This window comes from Phocoena sinus, chromosome 7 (assembly GCF_008692025.1).
Source record: "Phocoena sinus isolate mPhoSin1 chromosome 7, mPhoSin1.pri, whole genome shotgun sequence".
NCBI classification, from domain to species: domain Eukaryota; kingdom Metazoa; phylum Chordata; class Mammalia; order Artiodactyla; family Phocoenidae; genus Phocoena; species Phocoena sinus.
The window spans coordinates 15,449,211-15,475,098 of record NC_045769.1 but is presented as its reverse complement, the minus strand read 5'-3'; the positions used below and the strand labels follow the sequence as shown (position 1 = coordinate 15,475,098).

Genomic DNA, 25,888 nt, shown 5'->3' with positions numbered 1-25,888 from the left:
AGTCAATATTCATATTTCCTAAAATTGAGCCCCAAATACACTTTTATGTGTGACTTACTTGAATCAGGATCCAAAAAAGCCCCTGGGTTGCATTTAGTTTTAATTTAGAACAGTTTTTCCCCCCATTTGTTTTCTTGTCAATGAAGCATTGAAGAAGCCGGGTTATCTGTCCTGTCAGATTGTGTCTTCAGAAGTTCTCTGATTGCTATTTTGTAGGGTTAACATGTTCCTCAATTCCCTGTATTTCTTCTAAAATGGAATTTGGAGCTAAAGGTTTGATTAGATTTAGGTGAAACCTTTTTGCAAGTCCTTGCCGAGGTGCTGCTGTGTGCTCATGTTGCCTTATGTCAGAATGCACAGTGCCTAGCTGTCCCTTATGAGAGTGGTCAGTGGGTACAGGTAGGAAGTAATGTGAGGGGTGGTAATTGACATGCTGCAAATAAAAGTTCCCTATTGACCGTTGACCTTTCACCTAGTCTCCATTAATGATCCTTGACCAAATTAACTGTTTTTATTTGGGACTACAAATGGTAATTTTCATATTCGATCATTCATTCTTCACATATTAACTAGAATTTATGCCAGGATAATTTTTCCTCATCATCTAGGGCCATTGATTACCCTGCAATTCAATTCTTACGGTAAAGGCAGTATAAACGCTTACCTATTTCTTTCCATTTTAATTATTTTAAAGTAAGGAGTTCATGTAGTATCTCCTGTCCAATGGTGATAAGAGAAGTTTATTAACTATGTATGTTAAAGTCTCTAAATCAAAATCTTGGAATGCATTTTTCTTTCCACCATCAGGAAATGAGTTTAAGCTATTAGCACTTGGGATATATTTTTTTTTTAAAAAAAGCAAAATGTTTCATTTAGTCATGAAATCAAATACTGTTTCCTTGAGATAAATGTTAAGTGCCTGTCTTCCAGTCTTATAACATTGTATTATTTTTAGGTGTGCAACATAATAATTTGATATATGTCTATTGCAAAATGAGTTCCACAGTAAGTTTAGTTAAAATCCATTGCCACACATTTTTTTTCTCTTATGTTGAGATCTTTAAGATTTACCTCTCAGCAACTTTCAAATATGCAATACAGTATTGTTAACTGTAGTCACCATGCTGTACAATTACATGCCCAGGACTTATTTATCTTATAAGTGAAAGTTTTTTACGTTTTGATCAATTTTACTCATTTTACCTCCCCCGGCCCCCCGCATACCTCCACCTTCCTTTGGCAACCACCAATCTATTCTCGGTATCTATGAGCTTGTTCTTTGTTTTGTTTGTTTGTCCACACATGTAAGATTATGTATTTGTCCTTCTCTGCCTCACTGATTCCACTTAGCATAAAGGTCTCTTCCATGTTGTCACTAATGGCAGGATTTCCTTTCCATGGCTGAATAATATTCTATTTCATATATGTAGTATATATCACATTTTCTGTATCCATTCGTCTGTTGATGGACACTAGTTGTTTCCACGTCTTGACTGTTGTAAATAATGCTGCCGTGAACATGACGGGGTGCAGATATCTTTCCAGATAGTGATTTCATTTCCTTCAGTAAATGCTAGGAAGTGGCATTGCTGATCACCTACCTTCCAATCTTAATATTCAAGAAACTGAAACATTACTTACTAGCTTGTGTGCTACCAACCTGCTAACTGAAAGTGGAAAAACTGAAAAAGAGAGAGCCAACATTTATTGACCATCTTCTATCTACAACTCCTTGTGGCAGGGATTATTAGATTTATTTTTTTTAGGTGAGAAAACTGAAGCTCAAGAGGTATGTATCTTACCAAAGACCATGTGGTGAGACTGTGATCTTTTACTGAATGGGTCTATTTATTTACTTATTTATTTAAGCAGCCTTATTGTGACACTGTCAAACAGTTAACTGCACGTATTTATTTTATTTTATTTTTTGACTGTGCCGTGCAGCTTGTGGGATCTTAGACCCCCAACCAGGGATTGAACAAGGGCCATTTGGCAGTGAAAGCTCAGAGTCCTAACCACTGGGCTGTCAGGCAATTCCCACTGCACATATTTAATGTGTACAGTTTAAGTTGTCACAATATGCACACCTGAAAAAAAATATTGCCACAATTAAGATAGTAAATATAGCCATCATCCCCAAAGGTTTCTCATATCCATTTTGTAACCCCTCCTTCTCCCATCTACAAGCATCCACTTAATATGGTTGCTGTCATTCATAATACTAGTTTGCATTTTCTAGTGTTTTATATAAATGGAGACACAGCATATGTACTCTTCTTTTTTTTTGGTCTGGCTTCTTAACTGAATATAATTATTTTGAGATTCATTCTGTTTGTATGTTATTAAGTAGTTCATAGCTTTTTGTTTCAGAGCGGTGTTCTAGTGAGTGAATATGTTGCAATTTGTTTGTTCATTCATGTATTCATGAATATTTGGCTCGTAGCTATTATCAGTAATACTGCCGGAACTTCTACCCTACAAGTCTTTTTTTTTTTTTTTGCGGTACGCGGAACCTCTCGCTGTTGTGGCCTCATCCCTTGGCGGAGCACAGCTCCGGACGCGCAGGCTCAGCGGCCATGGCTCACGGGCCCAGCCACTCCGCGGCATGTGGGATCTTCCCGGACCGGGGCACGAACCCGTGTCCCCTGCATTGGCAGGCGGACGCTCAACCACTGCGCCACCAGGGAAGCCCTACCTACAAGTCTTAACGAATGTATACTTTCTTTATTCTTGGGTAAACCTAGGAATGGAATGGTTGATCATGTTATGGTAGGAGCAGGTTTAACTTTTTAAGAAATCGCCAAACTTCCTTCCCGAGTTGTTGTACCAGTTTACATTCCCACCAGCACCGTATGAGAGTTCCAGTTGCTCCATATCCTTGCCATCATTTGATATAGGCAGTCCTTTTAATCTTTGCAACTTTAACAGGTGTGTAGTGGTGTCTCTCATTGTAGCTTTCGTTCACATTTCCCTGATGTCTAATGATGTTGAACATCTTTTCATGTGCTTGTTTGCCATTTGTATGTTTTCTTTTTTTAAATAATCTTTTAATTTAGTCTTATTTCATTTTTTAAATATAAATTTATTTATTTATTTATTTTTGGCTGTGTTGGGTCTTCGTTGCTGCGCACGGCATTTCTCTAGTTGTGGTGAACGGGGGCTACTCTTTGTTGTGGTGTGCAGGCTTCTCATTGCGGTGGCTTCTCTTGTTGCGGAGCATGGCCTCTAGGCAAGCAGGCTTCAGTAGTTGTGGCACACGGGCTCAGGAGTTGTGGCTCACGGGCTTAGTTGCTCTGCGGCATGTAGGATCTTGCCAGACCAGGGCTCGAACCCGTGTCCCCTGCATTGGCAGGCAGATTCCTAACCACTGTGCCACCAAGGAAGCCCCTGTATGTTTTCCTTGGTTGAAGTGCCTGTTTAAATCTTTTGCGCATTTTTGATTGGGTTGCTTGCTTTCCTATTATTGAGTTTTGAGAGTGTGTGTTCTTCGGGATACACGTCCTTTATCAGGCATACACTTTGCATAGATTTTTTTTCTTCCAGTCTATGGGTTATCTTTTGTGTATCTGAAGAGCAGAAATTTTAAATTTTGGTGAAGTCTAACGTATCCATATTTTCTCTATGGATTGTGTTTTTGGTGTTATATCTAAGAAATCTTTGCTTAACCCCAGTTCACAAAGATTTTCTACGTTTTCTTCAAGTTTTATAGTTTTAGGTTTTACATATAGAACTATGATCCATTTTGGGTTCATTTTTGTATATAGTACAAGGTCCAAGTTCATTTTTCTGGCATATGTTTAATTGTTGCAGCTCTGTTGTTCAAAAGAAAAAAATAAGCTGTTTTTTCTTTACTGCATTGGGCTTGTGCTTTTGTCAAAACTCAGTTGTCCATATATGTGTGGATTTATTTCTGGATTATTCTGTACTATTAATCTGTTTATCTATCTTGATGCCATTACCATGTTGTTTTGATTACTGTGACTTTATAATAATTCATGAAATCAGGTAGTGTTAGCCCTCAAGCTTTGTTCTTTTCTTCAGAGTTGTTTTGACTATTATAGGTTCTTTACATTTTCATATGCATTTTAGAATTGGTTTGTCAGTTTATACTAAAAAGCCTGCTGGGGTTTTCATTGGAATTGCTTTTTGATTGAGATTAGTTTATAGTTTAATTTGGAGAAAATTGATGTCAAAAAAATGCTGTCTTCCACTGTTGATTTTATTTATATCAGAAGTTTTCAACTTCAGAGTATATCTAAGAATCACCTGGGGACTTGTTAAAATGCAAATTCCCCAGAGATTTTGGTTCTGTAGGTGTCAGGGAGGGCCCTTAAAATTGTTTTCACTTTTTATTTTGAAGTAACTTCAAAAATAATAACTGTAAGTTTTTTGGTAATTTTCTATATTTCTTCATCAAATTCCCCAAATGTTAACATTTTACCATGTTTCCTTTGTCTTTCTCTCTCACACATGTATATCATCACCATCATCATCTGAACTCTTTAAGAGTAAGTTGCAGACATGGTCTGCCTTTATCCTTAAGCACTTCCGCACATATTTCCTAATATATATCTCTTACATAACCACAGTACAATTATCCAAATCAGAAAAATAACAGTGTTGCTGAACTATGACCTAATCCAGAGGCCCTATTCATATTTCAGCGATTGTCCCGCTGATGTCCTTTATAGCAAAGGAATCCACACGTTGTATGTAGTTACATCTTTTTAGTCTCCCTTAATCTGGAAAATTTTGAGGGAGCACATTGTAACATTCACTCTGGTGATTCATACTAGATTCCTGGACTTGCATAAACACTACTGTACCTCTTTTATCATGGATTATTTATGTGGTTTTCAGTTTGTAGGTCTACAAAGTATTTGTGCTTCTTTCGTCCTTCAGCTTGTAAAGCTTTCTGAAATAGTATGAAAATGGGACTGGTTTCAACTGGATCCTTGTTATAATTTATTTGACTTCATTAGGCAAAGAAATAGGTCCAATAATGAATTCACTTTTAAACAAGAAAAATGCAGATCCTTGTATGGCAATAATTTTTAAAGGCGATATGGAGCAGACCCACATATGAGGGAATCTAGGCTGAAAAATTCTGTGAAGTGTTCTGAGATTTGTCTTTTAGCCCCATCCTCATCCTAAGAAACTCTGGAAGGCAAGTTTTCTTAAAGCAGGAATTTTAAAACTTAGAGGAATGTTATACTTACATTCTTATACTCAGCAGAGGACACCGATTGATGTTTTGAAATACAATGCCTCAGGAATAAAAAGGAAAAGAATGTGACGTGCTAAAGGATTTTGCTTGCCTCTCAGTTGTTTTCTTTCTCCATACTATGTTAAATGGCTAAAATAAGTATAGAAACAGTTTTCCTCGGGGGAAAAATGAAAACTTCTTGGATACAAGTGGAAAGGATACACATACAAGTTAAATATTTTAAATTATTTCTTAATTGGTCACTGGTCGCTACTTAACGCAAGTAAGTAAACTTCCACTAGTTTTCACAATGTTTTTCTGATGGAGTTTGCTCATCAGATTTAATAGAATCATGTTAAAGATGAGAATATTCTTACATAAGTAGATTTGTTCTGCAGTGTTTAGTTTCTTTTTTTTCTCTTTAGTGGAACCATTTTATTTATCTTTTTAAAATAAAATTTGATTATAAGGTAGTTCATGCTAGTTATTAGAAAAGTTGGAAACTGTAGAAGAGCTTTTAGCAGAGACTAGAAAAAAGTCCATATTCCCATCCAGAGATAACTATTGTAAATGTTTTGGCATATTCCTTTCCTCTTGTTTACCTATTTAAAAAAATTATTAAAATAATACATGCGCTAGAAAATAATACATTGGGTTGAGCCATATGAAACTGGTGTTTTTAAAGGTCTCAAGCAGTCAGTGGTGGCTGATAGCTAACATTTATTGAGAGTTTCCTGTATGCTATTGTTACCAAACCGAGGTTCAGCTGCTCGCTGCTCATAAGCCAATAATTCAAGAGGCGAGTGTCAGTAGAAAGGAAAGGTGTTTTTATCAGAAAAGCCGGCAATCTGGGGAGAAGGTGGACTCATGTCCAGAGACCAGCTCTGAAGATTCTGCTGAGCCATTATAGTCTTTAAAAGGAAAAATGCGGGAGGGAGGAGGAATCTCAGTGAATCATCAAGGCAGGAGGTTGGGTTCTGCATCATTCTCCATCGAGTGCAGATGGGCTGACTCTCTTCAGATGTTATCTTGCCTGTGTGATCTGTCTGCAGGATTGCTTAGGGGGGCTGTTGGGGGTAGAGAGCTAGTCATTTTTTAACTGCTTAATTCTTCATTTTTACTTCTTTTTATCTAGGAAAACAATCAGCAGGTTGGGCAAAGCATGGTATGCATTCAGGAGAGCAAAAGTCAGGAGTTAGTTTCAATTGCTTAGTGATCTCATTCCTATAATTAGGTTCTTGTAAGGTTAGAGGGGAACAGAAATGGGCAAACAGGAAACGAGCAGAAGAGCTGCTTTCACCATCATAGCATCATTGTTTTTGTTTTTAAGTGTTCTCCTTTTATTTATTTGGCCACACTGCGTGGCTGGCGGGATCGAACTTGAGCCCTCGGCAGTGAAAGTGTGGAGTCCCAACCACTGGACTGCCAGGGAATTCCTGCACCATCATTGTTCTAATGGCTTTCTGTGTGTTATTTTATTTAAGTTTCACTAACCAATTATTTTTCCATATTATAAATAATACTTTATTAAATTAAAAAAAAACTGATAAAGAAGGGAAACTAAAACCTAGAACTTAAAAGAAAATTTCAACTTATATACATCAGGTCTTTGATTGAAGAAATGCCAAAGGCAAAGTGTGTTGTTAGGATTCATTTACTTTTCAAATTCTGCTATCATCTATGGAGCATTTGCCATGGGTCAAACACTACAATACATTTTCATTTGTATTCTCTTGTATTTTAAGTATCCAGGTTGAATCCCTTGAAGCCAGATGGATGGAGGCAGCAGAGGTAGGAAAAGTCCATGTAAGCACTGAAGGACTTTCCACCACCCAAAAGCTGTCGACCTGGCCACCACTCCTTGCCAAAAGTCTTTAGTTCATGAAAAAAGGAAATGTATATCCCTGATTTTGCTGGAACACTTCTTTCTATAAAGCTAGGGATACCTGAAGGCAGCTTTGAAGCTAAAAGTGGGTCATTGGATCGATCGTTCCCTCTGTATGTATGAGATTGGAGATGAAGACTTCGCTGCAGATGTACGGCTCTCTGTGAGGTCCCAACTTGTTCCCAAATAGCAGTGCTTCACTTATTATGCATTATTATCAATTACATGTATAATTCATACATTTACCCATCCTTTTTTTTCTTTATTTTATTTTTTAAGATATATTTAATTTATTTTTTGGCTGCATTGGGTCTTCGTTCCTGCGCATGGGCTTTCTCTAGTTGCAGCGAGCGGGGGCTACTCTTCGTTACAGTGCATGGGCTTCTCATTGCGGTGGCTTCTCTTGTTGTGGAGCATGGGCTCTAGGCACGTGGGTTTCAGTAGTTGTGGCACGTGGGCTTAGTAGTTGCGGTGCACGGGCTTAGCTGCTCCACGGCATGTGGGATCTTCCTGGACCAGGGATCGTACCCATGTCCCCTTCATTGGCAGGGGGATTCTTAACCACTGGGCCACCAGGGAAGCCCCCTCCCCCGTCTTTTAATTTTGGAAATTTAGAAGTATTTAAAGAATAGCTCAGTATACATTCTTTTTACCTCGATTCACCAACTCTTAGGATTTTTCAGTGTTTGTTTTCTCTGTTTCTGTAGACACACACACAGTTTGTTGTTACTGTTGCTTTTTTTTCTTTTTTTTTCTTGCGGTACGCGGGCCTCTCACTGTTGTGGCCTCTCCCGTTGCGGAGCACAGGCTCCGGACGCGCAGGCTCAGTGGCCATAGCTCACGGGCCCGGCCGCTCCGTGGCACGTGGGATCTTCCCGGACCGGGGCACGAACCCGTGTCCCCTGCATCAGCAGGCGGACTCTCAACCACTGCACCACCAGGGAAGCCCTGTTACTGTTGCTTTTGAACCATTTGAAAGTAAGAATTTAAGTTGTAAAAATCATTGCACTTCATTCCTCAGTACTGTAGAATGTGTTTCCTGAAAACAAGGATTTTGTGCATAATTGCAATTCCATGATCACACCCAGGAAATGTATCATTGAAACAATAATCGTATTTAACACATGGCTCATATTCAAATTTCCCTAATTGTCTTCAAATTTTCCTTTAAAACTAGACCTGTTCCTATACTTTTTATTTGTTTTTTCATCTTTTATGACACTGATATTTTTAAAACAGCCCCAGCTAATTGTCTTGTAGGATGTCCCCTGGTCTGGACTTGCCTAAATATGTTCTCATGATTAGAGTCAGGATAGACATTTTTGGCAACAAGGTCACAAAGGTGATGGGGTGTATTTCCCATTTGATCATAAGAAGAGGCAAATGTCACTTTGTCCCTTTACTGATGATGGTAAACTTAGTGACGGTGCATAAACTTTAGCTGAGCCTTTCTGGCTTTCAGTACTGTTAAAGCAGTGGGGCATTGCTGCGCTCTTCACAGTAGCCAAAAGGTGGAGACAACCCACATGTGCATCAACAGATAAACAAATGGATAAACAAGTTGTGATCTATCCATACATGGGAATATTGTTCAGCCATAAAAAGCCATGAAGTACTGATACATGTTACAGCATGGCTGGATCTCAGAAACTTGATGGTAAGTGAAAGCCTACAAGAGGTTACATATTGAATCATTGCATTTATATGAAATATCTAGAATAGGTAAATCCGTCAAAAAAGAATGCAGATTGGTGCTTGCCAGGGACAGGGGAAAGGGAAATAGGGAGTAACTGTTTAATGCGTTCAGAGTTTTATTTCAGAATGATCCAAGTGTTTAGGACCTAGATAAAAGTGGGAGTTGCATAACAATGTCAATGTACTGAATGCAGCTGGATTGTTTTCTTTAAAATGGCTAATTTATGTTATGTGAATTTCACCTCAAAAAAAAAAAAATAGCGGGAGGCAGCTTCCTCAGTGATGTAGAGGAAGTAGAATCTATGGCAGTTAAGTAAAAATAGAGTATAAGTGATTGGGGGCTGACTTACGGTTTCTTATCCAGAATGTACCCAAGTCAAGGAAGCTGAAATTTAGGGGAATTCCCTGGCGGTCCAGTGGCGAGGACTCTGCGCTTCCACTGCAGGGGGCACGGTTCCATCCCCAGTCGGGGAACTAAGATTCCCACATGCTGTGATGCAGCCAAAGAAAGAAAAAAAAAGGAGAGCTGTTCCTGGGTGGTGCGTGGGGCCGGCGGCCGACAGCTGCCCCTGACGCCACCAACATGGAGAGTTTGTACCGCGTCCCGTTCTTAGTGCTCGAATGTCCCAACCTGAAGCTGAAGAAGCCGCCCTGGGTGCACATGCCGTCGGCCATGACGATGTACGCTCTGGTGGCGGTGTCTTACTTCCTCATCGCCGGAGGAATCATTTATGATGTTACTGTCGAACCTCCAAGTGTGGGCTCCTTGATTGATGAACGTGGGCATCAGAGACCAGTAGCTTTCTTGGCCTACAGAGTAAATGGACAAGATATTACGGGAGGACTCCCATCCAGCTTCTTGTTTACAATGGGAGGTTTAGGTTTCATAATCCTGGACCGATCCAACGCATCAGACATTCCCAGACTCAGTAGATTTCTCCTTCTATTCATTGGATTCGTCTGTGTCCTATTGAGTTTTTTCATGGCTAGAGTATTCGTGAGAATGGAACTGCCGGGCTATCTGATGGGTTAGAGTGCCTTTTGAGAAGAAATCGGTGGATACTGAATTTGCTCCTGTTAATGAAGTTTTCAAGGCTGTACCAGTCCTCTGATATGAAATATGGAAAAGGATGAAAAGCAGCAGAAAAGAAACATCTAGTGAAAACATAGGAAGCGTATTATAGCTTGGACTAGAATGCGTTCTTGGTATCAAAGAGACAAGCTTATCAGCACTTTTTCCTGCTGGCCTGTACTGACACACCAACGATGTTAAGTGGCATTTTCTTCTTTTTTTAATTTCTTAAAGAAAATGTACTTCATTTCTACAACTATAATATTGAATAAAATGGTTATTTTTTACAAACCCCTTGACATTTTTTGGAGATGACATTTCTGACCTTCAGAAATTAATGTAAAATCAGGAAGTGAGATCCCATAAACTGAGAACTCTGGTCAGCTGATCAGCTTTACCTGTGGTGCTTTGCCTTTAAACAGAGTGTGTGACAGTACATCATTTCAGATATGTATGTAAGACTGTTTCCTGAACAATAAGATGTATGAAAGGAGAAGAAAGAAATAATTTTTCTAATAAAAGAAAAAAGGCAGCTGAAATTTCGACCTTCAGTGCAACTTGGTTTGTGAATCTAAACAATTTTTTTTAAAGTATCAACATTAGTTTTGAGAGCTGTACAATGTTTTGGAGTAAATCTTTTTAACTTTCTCTTCTGTTTGACCTCCAGTTTAGGAGAATCGTGTTACCTTGGATTGCTTAGTGGGATAAAAATAGAAAGTAGAGGTGATCTAGTCACCTAGTTTTTATAGTGTTTTCTGCTTTCAATCCAATTTAGGATTAAGGGATTAAAAAACTATTTTGGTGCTGTTTATGATATGAAATAGAATCTTTATGCAAGATTATGTTATTAGAGAAAAGTTGTTAGAAGCCCAAATATTCAAAAACAAAAGAATTTGAATTAGTACTGACAACCAATGGAATGTTGTGCAGTCATTAAAAATAACACTTATGGAGAGGTTTTAATGCCAAATTTATAATACCAAGCAGCTAAGATGAGATAATCGTAAGTGATCAAATACAGAATAAAAAATATGTGTGATCAACTGTGTTAAACAAACATAACCTGTTTGACGGAGAAAAAAAAAGACGGGAAAATTTAACAGTAGTTTTTGTTGGGTGACAGGAATATGAGTTATCTTGTCTGCTTCTACTTCTTGCATTCTCCAAATGTATCCTTGTAAACACAGTTATTCTAAAAATGGCTTCCATTTGTCAAGCGCTTGCTCTGTGCCAGGCAGTGTAACATCTCTCTGTTTATTCCCCCAACAGTCCTTGGAGAGTGGTGCTGTTATTAGCCCAATTTCACAGGTTAAGGAATCGAGGCTTAAGAAGTAAAAGACCTCACCCCAGGTCAGGAAGCTGGTTGGTGGCACATTCCAACATAAGGAGTCCAATTTCCCATCCATGTCTTAACCACAAACGTGCAAAACACATAATGAATGTTAGAGATATACAGTGTGTATTCACCTAGAGGAATGTGGTTGGGTGAGTGGACCATTGAATTAGTAGCCGGGGGACTTTGTTTCTGGACCTACTCTTGACTCACTCTGTGATTGAAATTAAGTCAATTTGCTTTTGCTCTTAGTTTCTCCACCTTTATAGTAAAGAAAATAAAACCTTTCATGTGCCTGATTCTTTATGCTTATGAACCTGCTTATGTACTTGTAATAAACACATGTTTATGGTGTTATGACCATTAGCTGGGGATAGTTTGGTTTTCTTAAAAAAAATAAAAATAAAAAGTGCCTGGGTTTAAGGATTATGCAGATCCAGGTTCAAGTCCTTTGGACACTCAAACTCCCTGAGCCTCAGTTTCCACAACTGCAAAATGGGGACAGAACTCTGTACCTTGAGGGTTGCAAGGAGGTGTAAATAAGGTTGCCCATGCGAGACAGTTACTACTCAGTACCTATGCCCTCCCTCCCTTGCTCCATCATAGCTCACCTGATCCAGCTTGGGGTAGAGAATAATGAGACCTATTTATGTTTCTTGTAAATGTTTTGCACATTTTAATACAATAAAATTAATTAACAGGGGTACATTGTCAGCACACAGACCTGGGTAGAGGGAAGCAGGTAAACCAAAATAGAGTGATCTTGGTAGGAATGAGGGCAGAGGACACTCTTTTGGTCTCACTTCTAGACTCGTGGAAACTTCCAGAATGCAAGAAAACACCCCACTGAACGGTGGAGGGCACATGGTTCCTTAACCTTTCACACACTTTTAACCTTTAACCCACCCTGGAGACAGCAAGTCAGTCCTCTGATGGGTTCAATTCAGTATTTGGGTTAAATCTGTACTGGGAAATTTATTGATTTATATATTTCTAGAAATATAAACATGTGTTCTGTTTTTGCCCAAAAAACCCCAAATCTATACCTACGTCTATAACTATAAAACAATAATAGATCAAAGGTGCTTGTGTCAGATACCATGATGGATTGTTTGGGGACAAAGCTCTTTTTAGTAAAGTTGAGAATGGATAGGAGCTTGGGGGACCAAAGTTAGTTCTAGATTAGAGACTGTAGCACATAATAAAGAAGAAAGAGGTAGTGGCACTCCTTAAACCAACAGCAATAGCTGGCATTTGTTGAACACTTACTCTGTGCCAGGCTTTAAGTCTTTTTTTTTTTTTTTTTGCGGTACGCAGGCCTCTCACTGTTGCGGTCTCTCCCGTTGCGGAGCGCAGGCTCAGTGGCCATGGCTCACGGGCCCAGCCGCTCCGCGGCATGTGGGATCTTCCCGGACCGGGGCACGAACCCGTGTCCCCTGCATCGACAGGCGGACTCTCAACCACTGCGCCACCGGGGAAGCTGCAGGCTTTCAGTCTCTGTGCTCCTCCCCATTGATATATTTTTCTTTTCATAAATATTTTTTAGTATAACCGTAGCACAGACATACAAAGAAAATGTCTAGCTTAGCTTAATGTATTACTTTAAGGCAAATATTCTTGTCCCTACTGCCCAGGTCAAGTTTTATCAATTCCTGCTTCATCTATTTGAAGCTACAGCATTAGGTGCACAAACAATTAGGATTGCTCTGTCGTTATGAAATGTCAAGAGAAGTGGTAGGTGAGCTAAGGCGTAGAGTCCCTCCTGTGCCATATCTATCTCTGGCAATAGACTTCCGGGAAATGAAGTTTGTCGTTGGAATGTGCCCTCTTCATGGGCACATGCGTAATGGCTGCTCAATCAAGGTGGACACTTGTAGTAGGAATTCCTCTGCATTCCTCCTGTCAGCATCAGTTCCTCCATGTATCACGTCGGGGAGATGGTGTAGGGCCATGGGCTTTGAGAATGGACCTTGAATTTAGACAGGTCAGCCACTTACATCTCCGTGTAGTTTGGGCAATTCACTTAACCTCCCTAAGCTGCTATCTTCCCTCTTACAAAAAGAATGTTAGGAGTGCTAGGGCTGCATCATTAATGCTGTGGCTATACGAGAATTAAATTTAAAAATATTTCGGTGGAATCCACAATACGGTACTTGGTATATACTAAACATCCAAGAAATGTTAGGTCATACTGTACCATTGCTGTCTCGTTAACATCACCTCACTTGAACCAAGGTTCAGTTGAACACACTTTGTGTATATTAGATCCCCCCTACCTTGGGCCAATGATTGTACAGTACAGTGAGTAGATGCTAACTGACCCTGATTCCTGAGGTCTTCCCCTTTCTTACAGCACAGGTGTGCCTTGGAGTCATTGTGTTCCTGATCATATACAACTACTGGTTCCTCTACATCCCTTATTTGACATGGCTTTACTTTGACTGGCAAACCCCAGAGCAAGGAGGCAGGAGATCCGACTGGGTCAGAAGCTGGACCATTTGGAGGTACTTTAAGGACTATTTTCCAATTCATGTGAGTAGAATTGTTTTATATAGTATGGTTTTAAGCTGGGAAAAAAATTCAAATGTGTTTTTATCACATATTTTTCAAGCTTTTCCCTTTTTAGAGGGAGAGAGCCTGCAATTCAGCCCAAGTTACTAAACGGAGTCTAACCTAAATTGACAAAAGTTAGAAGGCTGTGTATGGGGGGCTCTGGGTTCAGGAAACAGTTTAAAAATTTGGAAACAGCTCTACCCCAGGAAACGAAAATGACGCGTGTTCTTCATTTCCTCTTGAACATAGAACTAATTCTGAGTCCTTCTGTTTCTTATTGGAAACTAATCATGGAACATTTTATTTATGTCAATATAAATGCACTGTAGCTCATCAAAACTTGGGATTTGAATCCAAGTCACAACTACATATTTGGGTTTCACCCCCATGGAGTGCTTGTTGCTGGAGCCTTTGGAAACTTTTGTACAAATTATTCAAACTTCAAGGAGCTGTTTCCTGGCCTTACTGCGTATCTTCACGTGCTTCCATTTTGGTTCCGGTGTCCGCTCTTTCGAGAATATCTGATGAGTAGTGGTAAGTGAAGGCAGATCACTGTTTCTCTAGGGTTCTGGGTGGGCAGGACCACATAGAATGTCCCCTCCCAAACCAGCTGGGTTTACAATTTCTTAGAGTAAAACTCTAAGGAGATGGATTTGGGAGAACTCAGCACACATAAGTGGGGTTTGAATCCATGCGCCACGTGTAGAGATAAGGTTAAAGACAACAGGGACGAAAAAGGAGCCTGTCTTAGTTCAGCTGCTATAAGAGAATACCATAGACTGGGTAGCTTGAACAATAGAAATTTATTTCTCACAGTCTGAAGGCTGGGAAGATCTGGTGTCTGGTGATGGCCCACTTGCTGGCTTGCAGATGGCCATCTTCTCATTGTATCTTCACATGGTGGAAAGAGAGAGCATGCTAGCTCTGTCCCTTTTCCTATAAGAACATTCACCCCGTTCCTGGGGGCTCCACTCTCATGACCTAATTACCTCCCAAAGGCCCCACCTCCTAATACCATCCTATTGGGGGTTAGGTTTCAACATATGAATTTTGGAGGAACATAAACATTTAGTCCCTAACAGCCCTGAGAAATAGCAGCATTTAAGCATGGCCTGAAGAAGGGAAGCCTCAGGAGGAAACTGAGAAGTGTCCAGAGGCAAGTGAGGACTGCCAGGTGTCTGGAAATCCATGAGGCCCTCTTTCCAGTGGAAGCAATGCCTCCAGCTCTGACTCAGGGCACGCAGAGCAGAATGGCCGTGGCTTTGAACTCAGTGAAAGCTCACACCTATTTGGGCTCAGGTTCTCTACCCTCTAACCTACCCCCCTCTGCCTCTTCTCTTTAGAGAGTCGCCGATCATTCAGAATCCTGTCCTAATTTTATTCTCCCCCAGTAACAGGAATCCACAGTAAAATGAGCATGTAATTTCCTTCAAGAGACGAAGGGCCGTGTCCTGATAAAACTAACACATTCTTTTTTTTTTTTTTTTTTTGACATACAGGATAGCCCATTCTCAAGGCTCTGACCTTTATTTATTTATTTAATAAAATATTTATTTATTTTTGGCTGCATTGGGTCTTTGTTGCTGTGCACGGGCTTCCTATAGCTGCGGCGAGCGGGGGCTACTCTTCATTGCGATGCGCGGGCTTCTCATTGCAGTGGCTTCTCTTGTACGGAGCATGGGCTCTAGGTGCACGGGCTTCAGTAGGTGTGGCACGCAGGCTCAGTAGTTGTGGTGCTTGGGCTCTAAAGCACAGGCTCAGTAGTTGTGGCGTACAGGCTTAGTTGCTCCATGGCATGTGGGATCTTCCTGGACCAGGGCTCGAACCCGTGTTCCCTGCATTGGCAGGCGGATTCTTAACTACTGTGCCACCAGGGAAGCCCCATTCTTTTATGACTAAAAAAAAGGAAACGGATAAAATCAAGAATGGAAGGAAACCATAAGACATTAAAAAGTGGTTGTCTCTGAAATATGGGTCACAAGTTGTTTGTGTTTTCATTGTTATTGTTTTCCTCCAAGAGTTCATAGTGTTTTCCTCCAAGAGTACGTAGTCCATTTAAAATCTGAAAAGGAGTCTTTAAAGTTATGTTTACATGGGAAAGGCTGATATAAAGGCTGAACAATTATGTTAACTTTCGTCTTAAATAAACAGTTTACCAAAGTCAAACTAGACAGTTGGGAATCACGCACAGATTTAGCAATTGATGTAGGTTATTTGTCAGATGTCTGAATTTTTGAAACCATTTACATTATAAATCCATGTCTGAGAAATAAGAATCCATAAAGAATACCTGAAAACAGACCATTGTGTGTTCAAAAGATCCAGGGCAACCTCTTGGAGATTTGCCGTTTGGTTCTGAGCAAGGGTCTGCCAGGATAACGATCAAGATGACCACATACAGCTGTGCAGGTTTGTGCACTGAACAACTCCAGGGGGCACCTTTTACTTATAAGGCAATATGAATGGAATCTGTAGAAATGAGCAGTACACTACCTACCTGAACAAGTGATAGACCTAGTAATAAGCAAGTGACATTTTAAAGACCTAACCCTGTCCCCTGCCAGAATGTTAGATCTTATTAATGGAATCTGTTGCCAAAGAGTCAGCTATGAAAAAATTATAAACCTGCAAACCGCTCCAAATGTAAGCAGTCTAGGAAATTCTGTGAAGTATTTGCGGGTGCCATAGACTATTATGATAAGAGTGTAAAAGGGCAATTAGTTAACACCTTTTGTTTTATTCACTAAGGGCCAGTCTCAGTTTCCAGGAGAAGTGTGTCTCACGTGCTAAGCAAGGAAGGAGGTGGAAACATCTCAGTCATTGTGCTTGGGGGTGCAGAGGAATCACTGGATGCCCATCCTGGAAAGTTCACTCTGTTCATCCACCAGCGGAAGGGATTTGTGAAAATGGCTCTGACCCATGGGTAAGTGGCTTTTCATTTCAGGCAACTGGGTCAGGGAAGTTAACACATTATTAAATGAACACAAAGAAGTAAAGTAATTTTTCTGGCCCTTAAAGACGGAGCTCCTAATCGGCTTCCCAATGAAAGCAGATGTGGATGTTTATGGGGAATGAAATACAACCTTCCCACTAAGGTAACTCAATGTCATGGCATCCAGCAATTCAACTTGTCTATAAGAGGAAAACCAAAAAACACAAAATTTTATATGCACAGTATAAATTCCCAGCCAAATGAACCAATGAACCATGGCCCAAACCACAGATGACAAAGAAGCTTCCTGGAACCTTGATTTTCTATAGAATAAAATTCCACAAACCACTAAGACTGCTGAGGTACCTCCCCAAAGGACCTCAAGTATAAGTCAGTTTCAATGTATGGAACATGAACTTAGCGCTATAGGGAGGCTTGGCAACGTTAAAGAATTGTTAGGACTCTGTTGTAAAAGTCAGCTGGGCTAAATGAAATATTTAAATCCTTTTCATTAAATCCTTTTCATTTCATTCCTCCTTGTTATTTGCAGTGCTTATTTGGTTCCAGTGTTTTCTTTTGGTGAAAATGAACTATTTAAACAAGTTAGCAACCCTGAAGGCTCATGGCTTCGAGCTGTGCAGGAGAAACTACAGAAGATCATGGGATTTGCTTTGCCGCTGTTCCACGCCAGAGGAATTTTTCAATACAATTTTGGCCTAATGCCCTATAGGAAGCCCATCCACACTGTTGGTATGTACATCAAAGACTCGAGGCTTGTTAAACTGAGTAAAAAGGATTACTTTACTTTGAGCTATGTTTATTGTTACTGAAATAGCTTTGAATGAGAACTTCCTAAGATAATAATCCTATAGGTGTTATTTGAGCTTCATTTACAATCTGCCTTTTATTTACGAAATGACTATGTTTTCCATTTGAATGGGAATCAATTATTTTAAAAATATTGCTATTGAACTACAAATAGAATTCAACTTTAGAAATAGAATTTCTAACACTCTGGGATGAATCTATTTCTCTGTACTAGCAGATTACAACATAGCAGCTCTTTGAACATGTTACATCAGAGTCTATTAATATGTGGACATTTCTGTGTAATAGATGTCTTCATCATGTTCAGTTCACACAGGCATCAGTTCATACGGCAAAAGCATTTTTTCCCCAACTAGATACATGTATCCTAATATAGACTGATTTTATCTTTAAAAATGGCACACGTGGGAGGATTAAAATGGGGGAGGATGATGATGATGACATTAACCCCAAACACCTCATTTATCCCTCCCCCCGTCCTTTACCCTTTGGTAACCATAAGTCTGTGGGTCTATTTCTGTTTTGTAAAGAAGTTCATTTGTATCTTTTTTTTTTTTAGATTCCACATATAAGCAATATTGTATGGTATTTGTCTGTCTCTGTCTGGCTCACCTCACTTAGTATGATCATCTCTAGGTCCTTCCATGTTTATAGCTCTGGTTTTTACTTAATGCCTGTCAAGCATGCATCTCTCTCTCTCTTTTTTTTTTTTTTTTTTTGTGGTACACAGGCCTCTCACTGTTGTGGCCTCTCCCGTTGCGGAGCACAGGCTCCGGACGTGCAGGCTCAGTGGCCACGGCTCACGGGCCCAGCCGCTCCGCGGCATGTGGGATCCTTCCGGACCGGGGCACGAACCCGCGTCCCCTGCATCGGCAGGCAGACTCTCAACCACTGCGCCACCAGGGGAGCCCAAGCATGCATCTCTTAAAGACTCAGAACAAAAGAAAATTGCTTCAGTGCATCCTTCCACTTACCCCGCAAACGATTACATCAGAAACACCAATTCTAGTCTCTAGCATCCTCAGAATCCTGCTATTATGTGAAGCCTTTTAAAAACCAAGCTAAGGATATGCATGTTTCATAAAGACTCAGCTGCATGCTCTTATGGTGGTCAGGTGGGAGCCAGATGGCTGAGAGCAGCTTGGTTTGTGTGAACCAGACCCTCAGACGATGTGTATTTAAAGACTTTTATTTACTTGGAGAAACACAAGTTAGGGCTAAGTTATTTACAGTTCCATAAACAAAAGCAAAAGCTATGTATCATTCACTTGTGCCAGAGAATAAAACACAATATGGTATTGAAACCATGATCTAAGTTGCTATGCTCATTTCTGTTTTAAATCAGTGCACTTCAAACCCAGAGCTGTTTCTCTGCTGACTCCCTGACACACCCCAAGCAGAATTCAGGCAGCGTCCAGAGTGGCAAGTTATTTTGGGGTCCTTCTGCTCCCCCTTCTACTTAATTAAGAGTTTGTTAACTCTACCTTGCATCACAAGAACTCATTAAATATTAGTTGAATTCACCCTAAATCATTACTGCATCTATAATCCTCTCACTCCCAGGTGTCCAGAGATGCTCTGATTCTCCATCCTGTAAATAGTTTTCCCCCATGTCTCTCAGACCACACTTCATCAGCAACTTCAACCAGAGCATTCATTTTTTAAAAATAGATTTATTTATTTTATTTATTTATTTGTGGCTGCGTTGGGTCTTTGTTGCTGTGCCCGGGCTTTCTCTAGTTTAGGCGAGTGGGGGCCCCTCTTCATTGCAGTGTGCGGGCTTCTCACTGCGGTGGCTTCTCTTGTTGCAGAGCGTGGGCTCTAGAGCGCGGGCTTCAGTAGTTGTGGTGTACGGGCTTAGCTGCTCTGCGGCATGTGGGATTTTCCTGGACCAGGGCTCGAACCCGTGTCCCCTGCATTGGCAGGCGGATTCTTAACCGCTGCGCCACCAGGGAAGTCCCCAGAGCATTCATTGTAGTGTGAGCAAGATTCACTAAGATTCACTAGGACTGTAATGGTTTTGTCTGTTAATGTCCTGTTAGTTAAAATCCCTTTAAAAATGTGCTCTGGCTAATTCTAAGGTGCCATCATCAGTCTCTGCGTATTTCTTACACCAATCTTTGCTAAACCATCAGGTTTCTCTGCATCCTCCATCAAGACCTTCTTTCCTCTTTCCTGAGGGTCATTCTCAATGGACATAATTTATAAAGAAGCTACCATATATTTTCTTTATTGTCACAAATAGTATGTCATTTATATATTTTCTCCGGGTTATTATCAGTTTATCCAAGTACAATAAAATGTTCACATAGATTATATTTTATTACGTAATAATGGAGAGAAACTGATTTCAGTGTCACATCCATCATGACAACTGGGAGAGAAAAAGGAAATGAGTTTAGACTTTAAGAACGGTGTGTACAGGGTCCAGTTCCTTGCAAGAATGTTGCAAGGAACTGACTAAAGACTAATTTGTTGATTCACAAATGTGTCTTGAGCTCCTACCCTGTGGGCACTGAGAATATAGCAGAGAACAAATAAAGCAAAATCCCTGCCCTCCTGGAGGTCTGTGATGCAGAAACAAACAAAAAAAAGCAACATTCTTGCAAGGAATTGTGACTCTTTACACACTGTTCTTAAAGTCTAGTTTTTAGTTAGGCCTGTCTGAGTATAATTCTTAAGTTTTCAGAAATAGAACAAGTACATATTAAAATTTTTTAAGATGAATTTACTATTAAGTTCAAGTCGTAGAGCCAGTACAGGTGGTATGACAGAAAGTTGTTTGGGTAAGAAAGTAAAATACAAGGGAAACTTGTTATTTAAAGGAGGAAATTTCATGTGTCCTAGTATGTGTTGGATTTAAGTTTTAAAATGTCATGTTGAAAAATTTCAAATGTTCAGAAAAGTCTCACGAGTAGTAAAACGAACTCCTATGTGCCTTTCTCCTAGACTCACCGGTTAACGTTTTTGCTACGGTTTTTCTCTCTAATGGTATCATAAATACACCTTTTACTATTGTTATTGCTGAACTGTTTAAGTGCAAACAACATGACCGTTTGTTCCTAATTACTTTTATGTCTATTTCTTAAGAACAAGATTATTCTCTTTTATAATGTCAGTACAATTCAGGAAATTGAACATCCGATTAAATGCTATTAACTAGTGTACATGACATACTCAAATTTCATCAGCTGCCACAATAACATTCTTTTTAGCTATGTGTTTTGGTGGGGGGCAGTTTTTTTTCCCATAGCAGGATCATACATTGCATTTAATTTTCACTTTCTTTAGCCTACTTTAAGCTGGAATAGGTTTTCAACTTTTCTTTGTCTTTATAGCATGAGCAGTTTTAAGGCGGATAGCATGATCGAATCAATGATGTCTACAACTTACTCTCAAATGGTTCTACAAAAATAAAAATAATAATACGTGTGTATATACATATCGTGTGTGTGTGCACAAAATGTTTAAAGCTGGTGAGTCTAGAGGAAGGGCATGCAAGTGCTCTTTGTATTATTTTTTTCTATAGGTTTGAATTTTTTTTTTTTTTTGATAAGAAAGTTAGGGAAGGGAATGTACCTTATTTAAATAAAACTGGTTTGGAACCACTTGAGGACAAAAGTAGTCCATTTTGTTTCAAGTCATTATTCTATCCTAATGGGAAAAAAAGCAGGCTAATGGATTTTCTGAAATAGAAAGGAAGGAAGGGGAACCTAATTTAAATTTTAATTGTAAAGTAGGAATTAAAGGAGGTAATAATAAAGGAATTAGTATGGTGCCCAGTACAATGTATTAAGTGCTCAGTAAATGTTCATGAGTGTGTGTGTGCATATGTATACACACTTATATACACACATACTTACACTGGGCGTCTTCAGAGGTTTACTTTGAACCCAGGTTTTGACTCTTCCCAAATCCCACTCTGCCCAGCTCTCTGCCTGGTCTCTCTCTTGTGTATGGCTATGTAGCATCTAAAGAAAGAGCAATTCCTATGTGAGACCATTAGAGAGAGAGAAAACTGCAAACTGTTCACAATTACAGAGAAATAGAAAAAAGACTCCTTATTGTGAAATACCTACTCTTTGCCTCAATGAGAAGAGAATAACTCCCATCTCAAGCTCTTCTCCAGCTGCAAATACAACAGCTCGTGAAGCTGCTTATTCTTCATCTAGGTAAATGCAGCATAGCATCACAGGAGTTAGAGCAAGCCTGCTGTGTAAGGCAATAAAGACATAACTAATCCTGAATTGTTGGATGGAATTGAAAAGGGAACAAAGGAGCATGCCAGCTATAAAAAGCACCGAAACATAAACAAGAGCTAAGATTCCTGACTCTGCCACAAGTAGATGTTAGCTGATTTTTCCGGGGCAAGGAGTTCTACCCCCAGAGCAACCTGATGAAGCTGGTTTTTTCCTTTGTGTTATAAAAAGGGAGTCAGGCAGCGGTCTGCAACTAACCCAGTCTTATGTGGAAAAACAGCTTTCTTCTCCTTGATAGTAAAAAAAATCTCCTTTTTGTGGAGAGAGGGAACTCTGGGTCTTCTAGGGCTCTGGGGACCCTTCTCAGATTTACAAGTTTTTATTTTGTTACCTCTGTCTGTATCCCTAAAAAGTAATTGAGAAAGGTTCTTACTCTCTAATCCAATTTTGGGTTAGTTTAGTAACGAGGGGCAGAAGTGCTGGGTTTAAATCTTCATTTCCTTTGGTTTTTGTTTGTTTTTGTGTATGTATATATATAGTTTAGAAACTTTCAGCATCTCAGTTTCTTTGTGGGTAAATAAGAGAAAGACGAGTATGACTGTGTTTGTCTCACACTTTAAAGGGAAAAATCTAATGATGCTAAATCCAATTTATATGAGCGTGTTTGAGCTCCCTGGAAGAATTGTCTGAAATGTAATAAAACCATTAATAGGAAAAGAACAGGATTGGAATTAACTGTAGGATATCTCAGGAAATAAGACTCAGTAATTCAGAATTCACAAGCCCTAATTGAAGTAAGCTGGGAGCAACACTCTTCATCTTCTTAGACCACTGTATCTCTTTATAAATCCCCCTTCCCACCCAGAATAGTTGCACTTAACCTGTCTCCTTGGGAGAATTTCACTAAGAAAACAGAAGCTATTTCTATAACACCACAAATTTGCTAGTAGATTTGCAGGTAGAGTTCTCAATGAGCACGTAAATTTCTCAGTTTCTTTCCTCAGACAACAACAAAGATCAGAGCTGGATGGAAGCTTCAAGGTTGCCTACTCTTTTATTCCATACATGTGAAAATTAAGGCCAGAGAAGAAGTTACTTACTAGCTCCGTGTACCTGCTGGTGAGCTGGCACTGGATCTGGTTCCGCCTGGTGCTTCTTGTGCAATACCAGCCCCCAATTCCGCCCCATCATTTCAGCCTCTCCTAGTCTGTATTTCAACCACAAATGACCTGAGAGTTCCCTGGCCATTCCGTGGTTAGAACTCAGTGCTTTCACTGCCTTGGGCCTGGGTTCAATCCCCGGTTGGGGAACTGAGATCCTGCAAGCTGTGTGGCAAAAAAAAAAAAAAAAAAAAGTCAACCACACTGACAGTGAGATAGTTATGTTAAATTACAAAGGACTGATGTCTACTATGTATGTTTGACATCCAAGCGTTCAAGGAAAACTGTATAGGAGCTTCTTGAGGCTATATATGGTTAAAAACTTAGCAATTTGAGAATACTAATGTTGTGATAAGGAGATTATATATCTATACATAGGATATATAGATTATGTGTAACATTGTATATAAATATAGATATATATCTTCTTAATATATAATATATTATAATATATGTGTGTGTGTTTGTGTGTATACATTCCCTTCTCTGTGCTCCCTTACCTCCCATACTATTGTCACACTTCCTTCTACTGCGACTTCCTTCTTTCTCTGGTACCTTCTTAACTAATCACCTTTTGTTACTAACATGGATCGAACCTTGGATGTAGCATGGGGAGACTCCGGGTGGGCAAAGGAGGCCCTGCGAGTGCCATTCCGTTACCTGCAGCCCCATTTGACCTCATGCCCAAGCTAATCAAATGTAGTAAGCAGTTTGCCGTTCATTGAACATCCTGTACATTTTCAGCTCTTGGCATCGGTAGCAGCATCAGGCCAGCAGAGGTCGCAATGAGTAGCAGAGAGGACTGAGGGCAGCAGGAGGTGGAGCCGCGTATATCTAGTCTCTCAAAATCTGACACAAGTGAGATAAAAGTTATTTATTACATAAAGGCCTTAAAATACATGTAGAAATTGCTAGGTTTTAAAAAATTAATTAGTTCATTTTTAATTATACAGATAACACCAGTGCCTTCTCATTGTAGAAAATTCATACAATACAGATAAAATATAAATTCCCCCAGCTCTACCTCCCTCCCTCCAGGTAAGGGCTATCAGTGTACCTTGTAGATTTGCTTAGTGCACTAAAGGCTTATAATGCACCTACATAGAGAAATTTTTAATAAATAGGATCATACTATGTTATTTTACAACTTTTCCCCACCTACAGCATTTTAGACATCTCTGTGTGTGTACACACATGTTTCATTTTTTAAATTGAGATATAATTGCAAATAACAGTTAGCTTCAAGTGTTGATTTGATCAGCACAATGAGTCAGCATACACAGTTACAAAAATATTATTTAGTTTTTAAAAAAATTGTTGCCTAGGATTCCACTGAATGAATGGTCTGTGGTTTATTTAATGTTTTTTTCTATTAAGACTTTTGGTTGGTTTTGTTTTCCACCATTACAGACAGTGGAATCCTTGTGATTCTGTATGTTTTCTGGTACAGATACTTAGCAGTGAAGATATATATTCTTTTCATTTTTTAGGATGACATTAAACAGAGCCAGAATAGAAGGGCTATTGCCTCATGAGTTAAGATTTCCCAGGCAGTGATAATAGAGCACTGTGGTCTGGCTGTCAGCTGTACCAGAGGAGCGAGCTGCTGACGTGCACACACAGCAATGTCCTCTTATCTCCCAGCTGCAGCCCGCACAGTAGTTCATTTGACTCAAAGTCAAAACCACAAGCGTCCTGACAATCCAGCGTCTGCTGAGAAGGAAAGCTCTTTATTTGCTACCAAAAGAGATGGTGTGACTACGGCAGGCAGCCAGTAAAATGAAAAAGGGATGGGACCTGGCAGGCCTGACAGATTCTGATTGGGAGGTCTTTCTAGGGCTGTCCATTAGAGGTGGTAGTTTGTGGTGGAGTGGTTTTGATTTCTTATGTATGATGTATTCTCTGTTTTTGCAGTTGGCCGCCCAATCCCTGTTCGTCAGACCCTGCACCCAACCCCAGAGCAGATTGAGGAGTTGCATCAGACCTATATGGACGAGCTAAGGAAATTATTTGAGGAGCACAAAGGGAAGTATGGTATTCCAGAAAATGAAACTCTCATTTTTAGATAACTCTCCTCCTTGAAGGCATGCAAGAGGGCGAGAGAATATCCCATGGAAAGAACAAATATTTTAAATAAATTAAATTTTTTCTTTGATGAAGGAATCAGATTTGCAACTGAGAAGTATTATGTATGGTGACAGATGTTGATGTTTATCTATGGTAACTAAAAATCCAGTGGGTGACTATAGGGTAAGGTTGGAGGTGATTATCAGCCTTTTCATCGTCTTCCTCATTTAGGAAGGTAAAAATTATTTTACAGGTTAAGAAAAGGTTTAGAATTATTCACGTGCGGGACTTCCCTGTTGGCGCAGTGGTTAGGGATCCACCTGCCAATGCAGGGGATTCGAGTTCCAGCCCTGGCCTGGGAAGATCCCAGATGCCACAGAGCAACTAAACCTGTGCGCCACAACTACTGAGCCTGTGCTCTAGAGCCCACGAGCCACAACTACTGAGCCCGTGAGCCACAACTACTAAAGCTTGCGTGCCTAGATCCCATGCTCCGCAACAAGAGAAGCCACTGCAATGAGAAGCCCACGCACCACAGCAAAGAGTAGCCCCTGCTCGCCACAACTAGAGAAGGCCTGTGCGCAGCAATGAAGACCCAACGCAGCCCAAAAAAACCCCAAAATTATTCATGTGCTTAAAAAAAATGACAGCTTCAAAAAAAATAATTAGACCCCTTTACTAAATATTACAATAACTTAATGTGGCGTTTTCACTGAATATGACAGCTGTTGTTCAGCACAGCTGGAACATTTACGAGACAGTGTATAAAATAACTTGCCATGTAGAACTGGAGGACATCATTTTTTTTTCTGCTTGAACAGACCATTTATTAGTGAATAATGTTACTTTTAATACTTAGATAATTTGATCCTTTAGGTCATATCAACCAACGCATTTTTATACAATATTGCAGAATTTTAATGCCATTTTGGAAACAGGATGAATCTACCATATGGAA

The 25,888-nt window shown here is 39.8% G+C and overlaps 2 protein-coding genes across 3 annotated transcripts in view; both read left to right on the top strand.

The window, feature by feature from the left end:
• Positions 1-25,045, top strand: part of MOGAT1 (monoacylglycerol O-acyltransferase 1) — a 28,319-nt gene extending 3,274 nt beyond the window's left edge. Inside the window, exons 2-6 of one of the 2 annotated variants that reach the window (XM_032638291.1) lie at positions 13,545-13,723; positions 14,191-14,278; positions 16,493-16,667; positions 17,227-17,426; positions 24,778-25,045. In XM_032638291.1, the coding sequence (XP_032494182.1) occupies positions 13,545-13,723; positions 14,191-14,278; positions 16,493-16,667; positions 17,227-17,426; positions 24,778-24,932 (797 nt within the window). In that variant the 3' untranslated portion in view covers positions 24,933-25,045. Of the gene's footprint in view, positions 1-13,544; positions 13,724-14,073; positions 14,279-16,492; positions 16,668-17,226; positions 17,427-24,777 lie in introns of both variants that reach the window. The other variant, XM_032638290.1, reaches the window with a different exon arrangement.
• LOC116757026 (oligosaccharyltransferase complex subunit OSTC-like) lies at positions 9,307-10,030 on the top strand. The gene has a single exon (XM_032638292.1). It carries the CDS (start codon positions 9,370-9,372, stop codon positions 9,817-9,819), a length of 450 nt encoding a protein of 149 aa, XP_032494183.1. The 5' UTR covers positions 9,307-9,369; the 3' UTR covers positions 9,820-10,030.
• Positions 25,046-25,888: the final 843 nt, after the last annotated feature.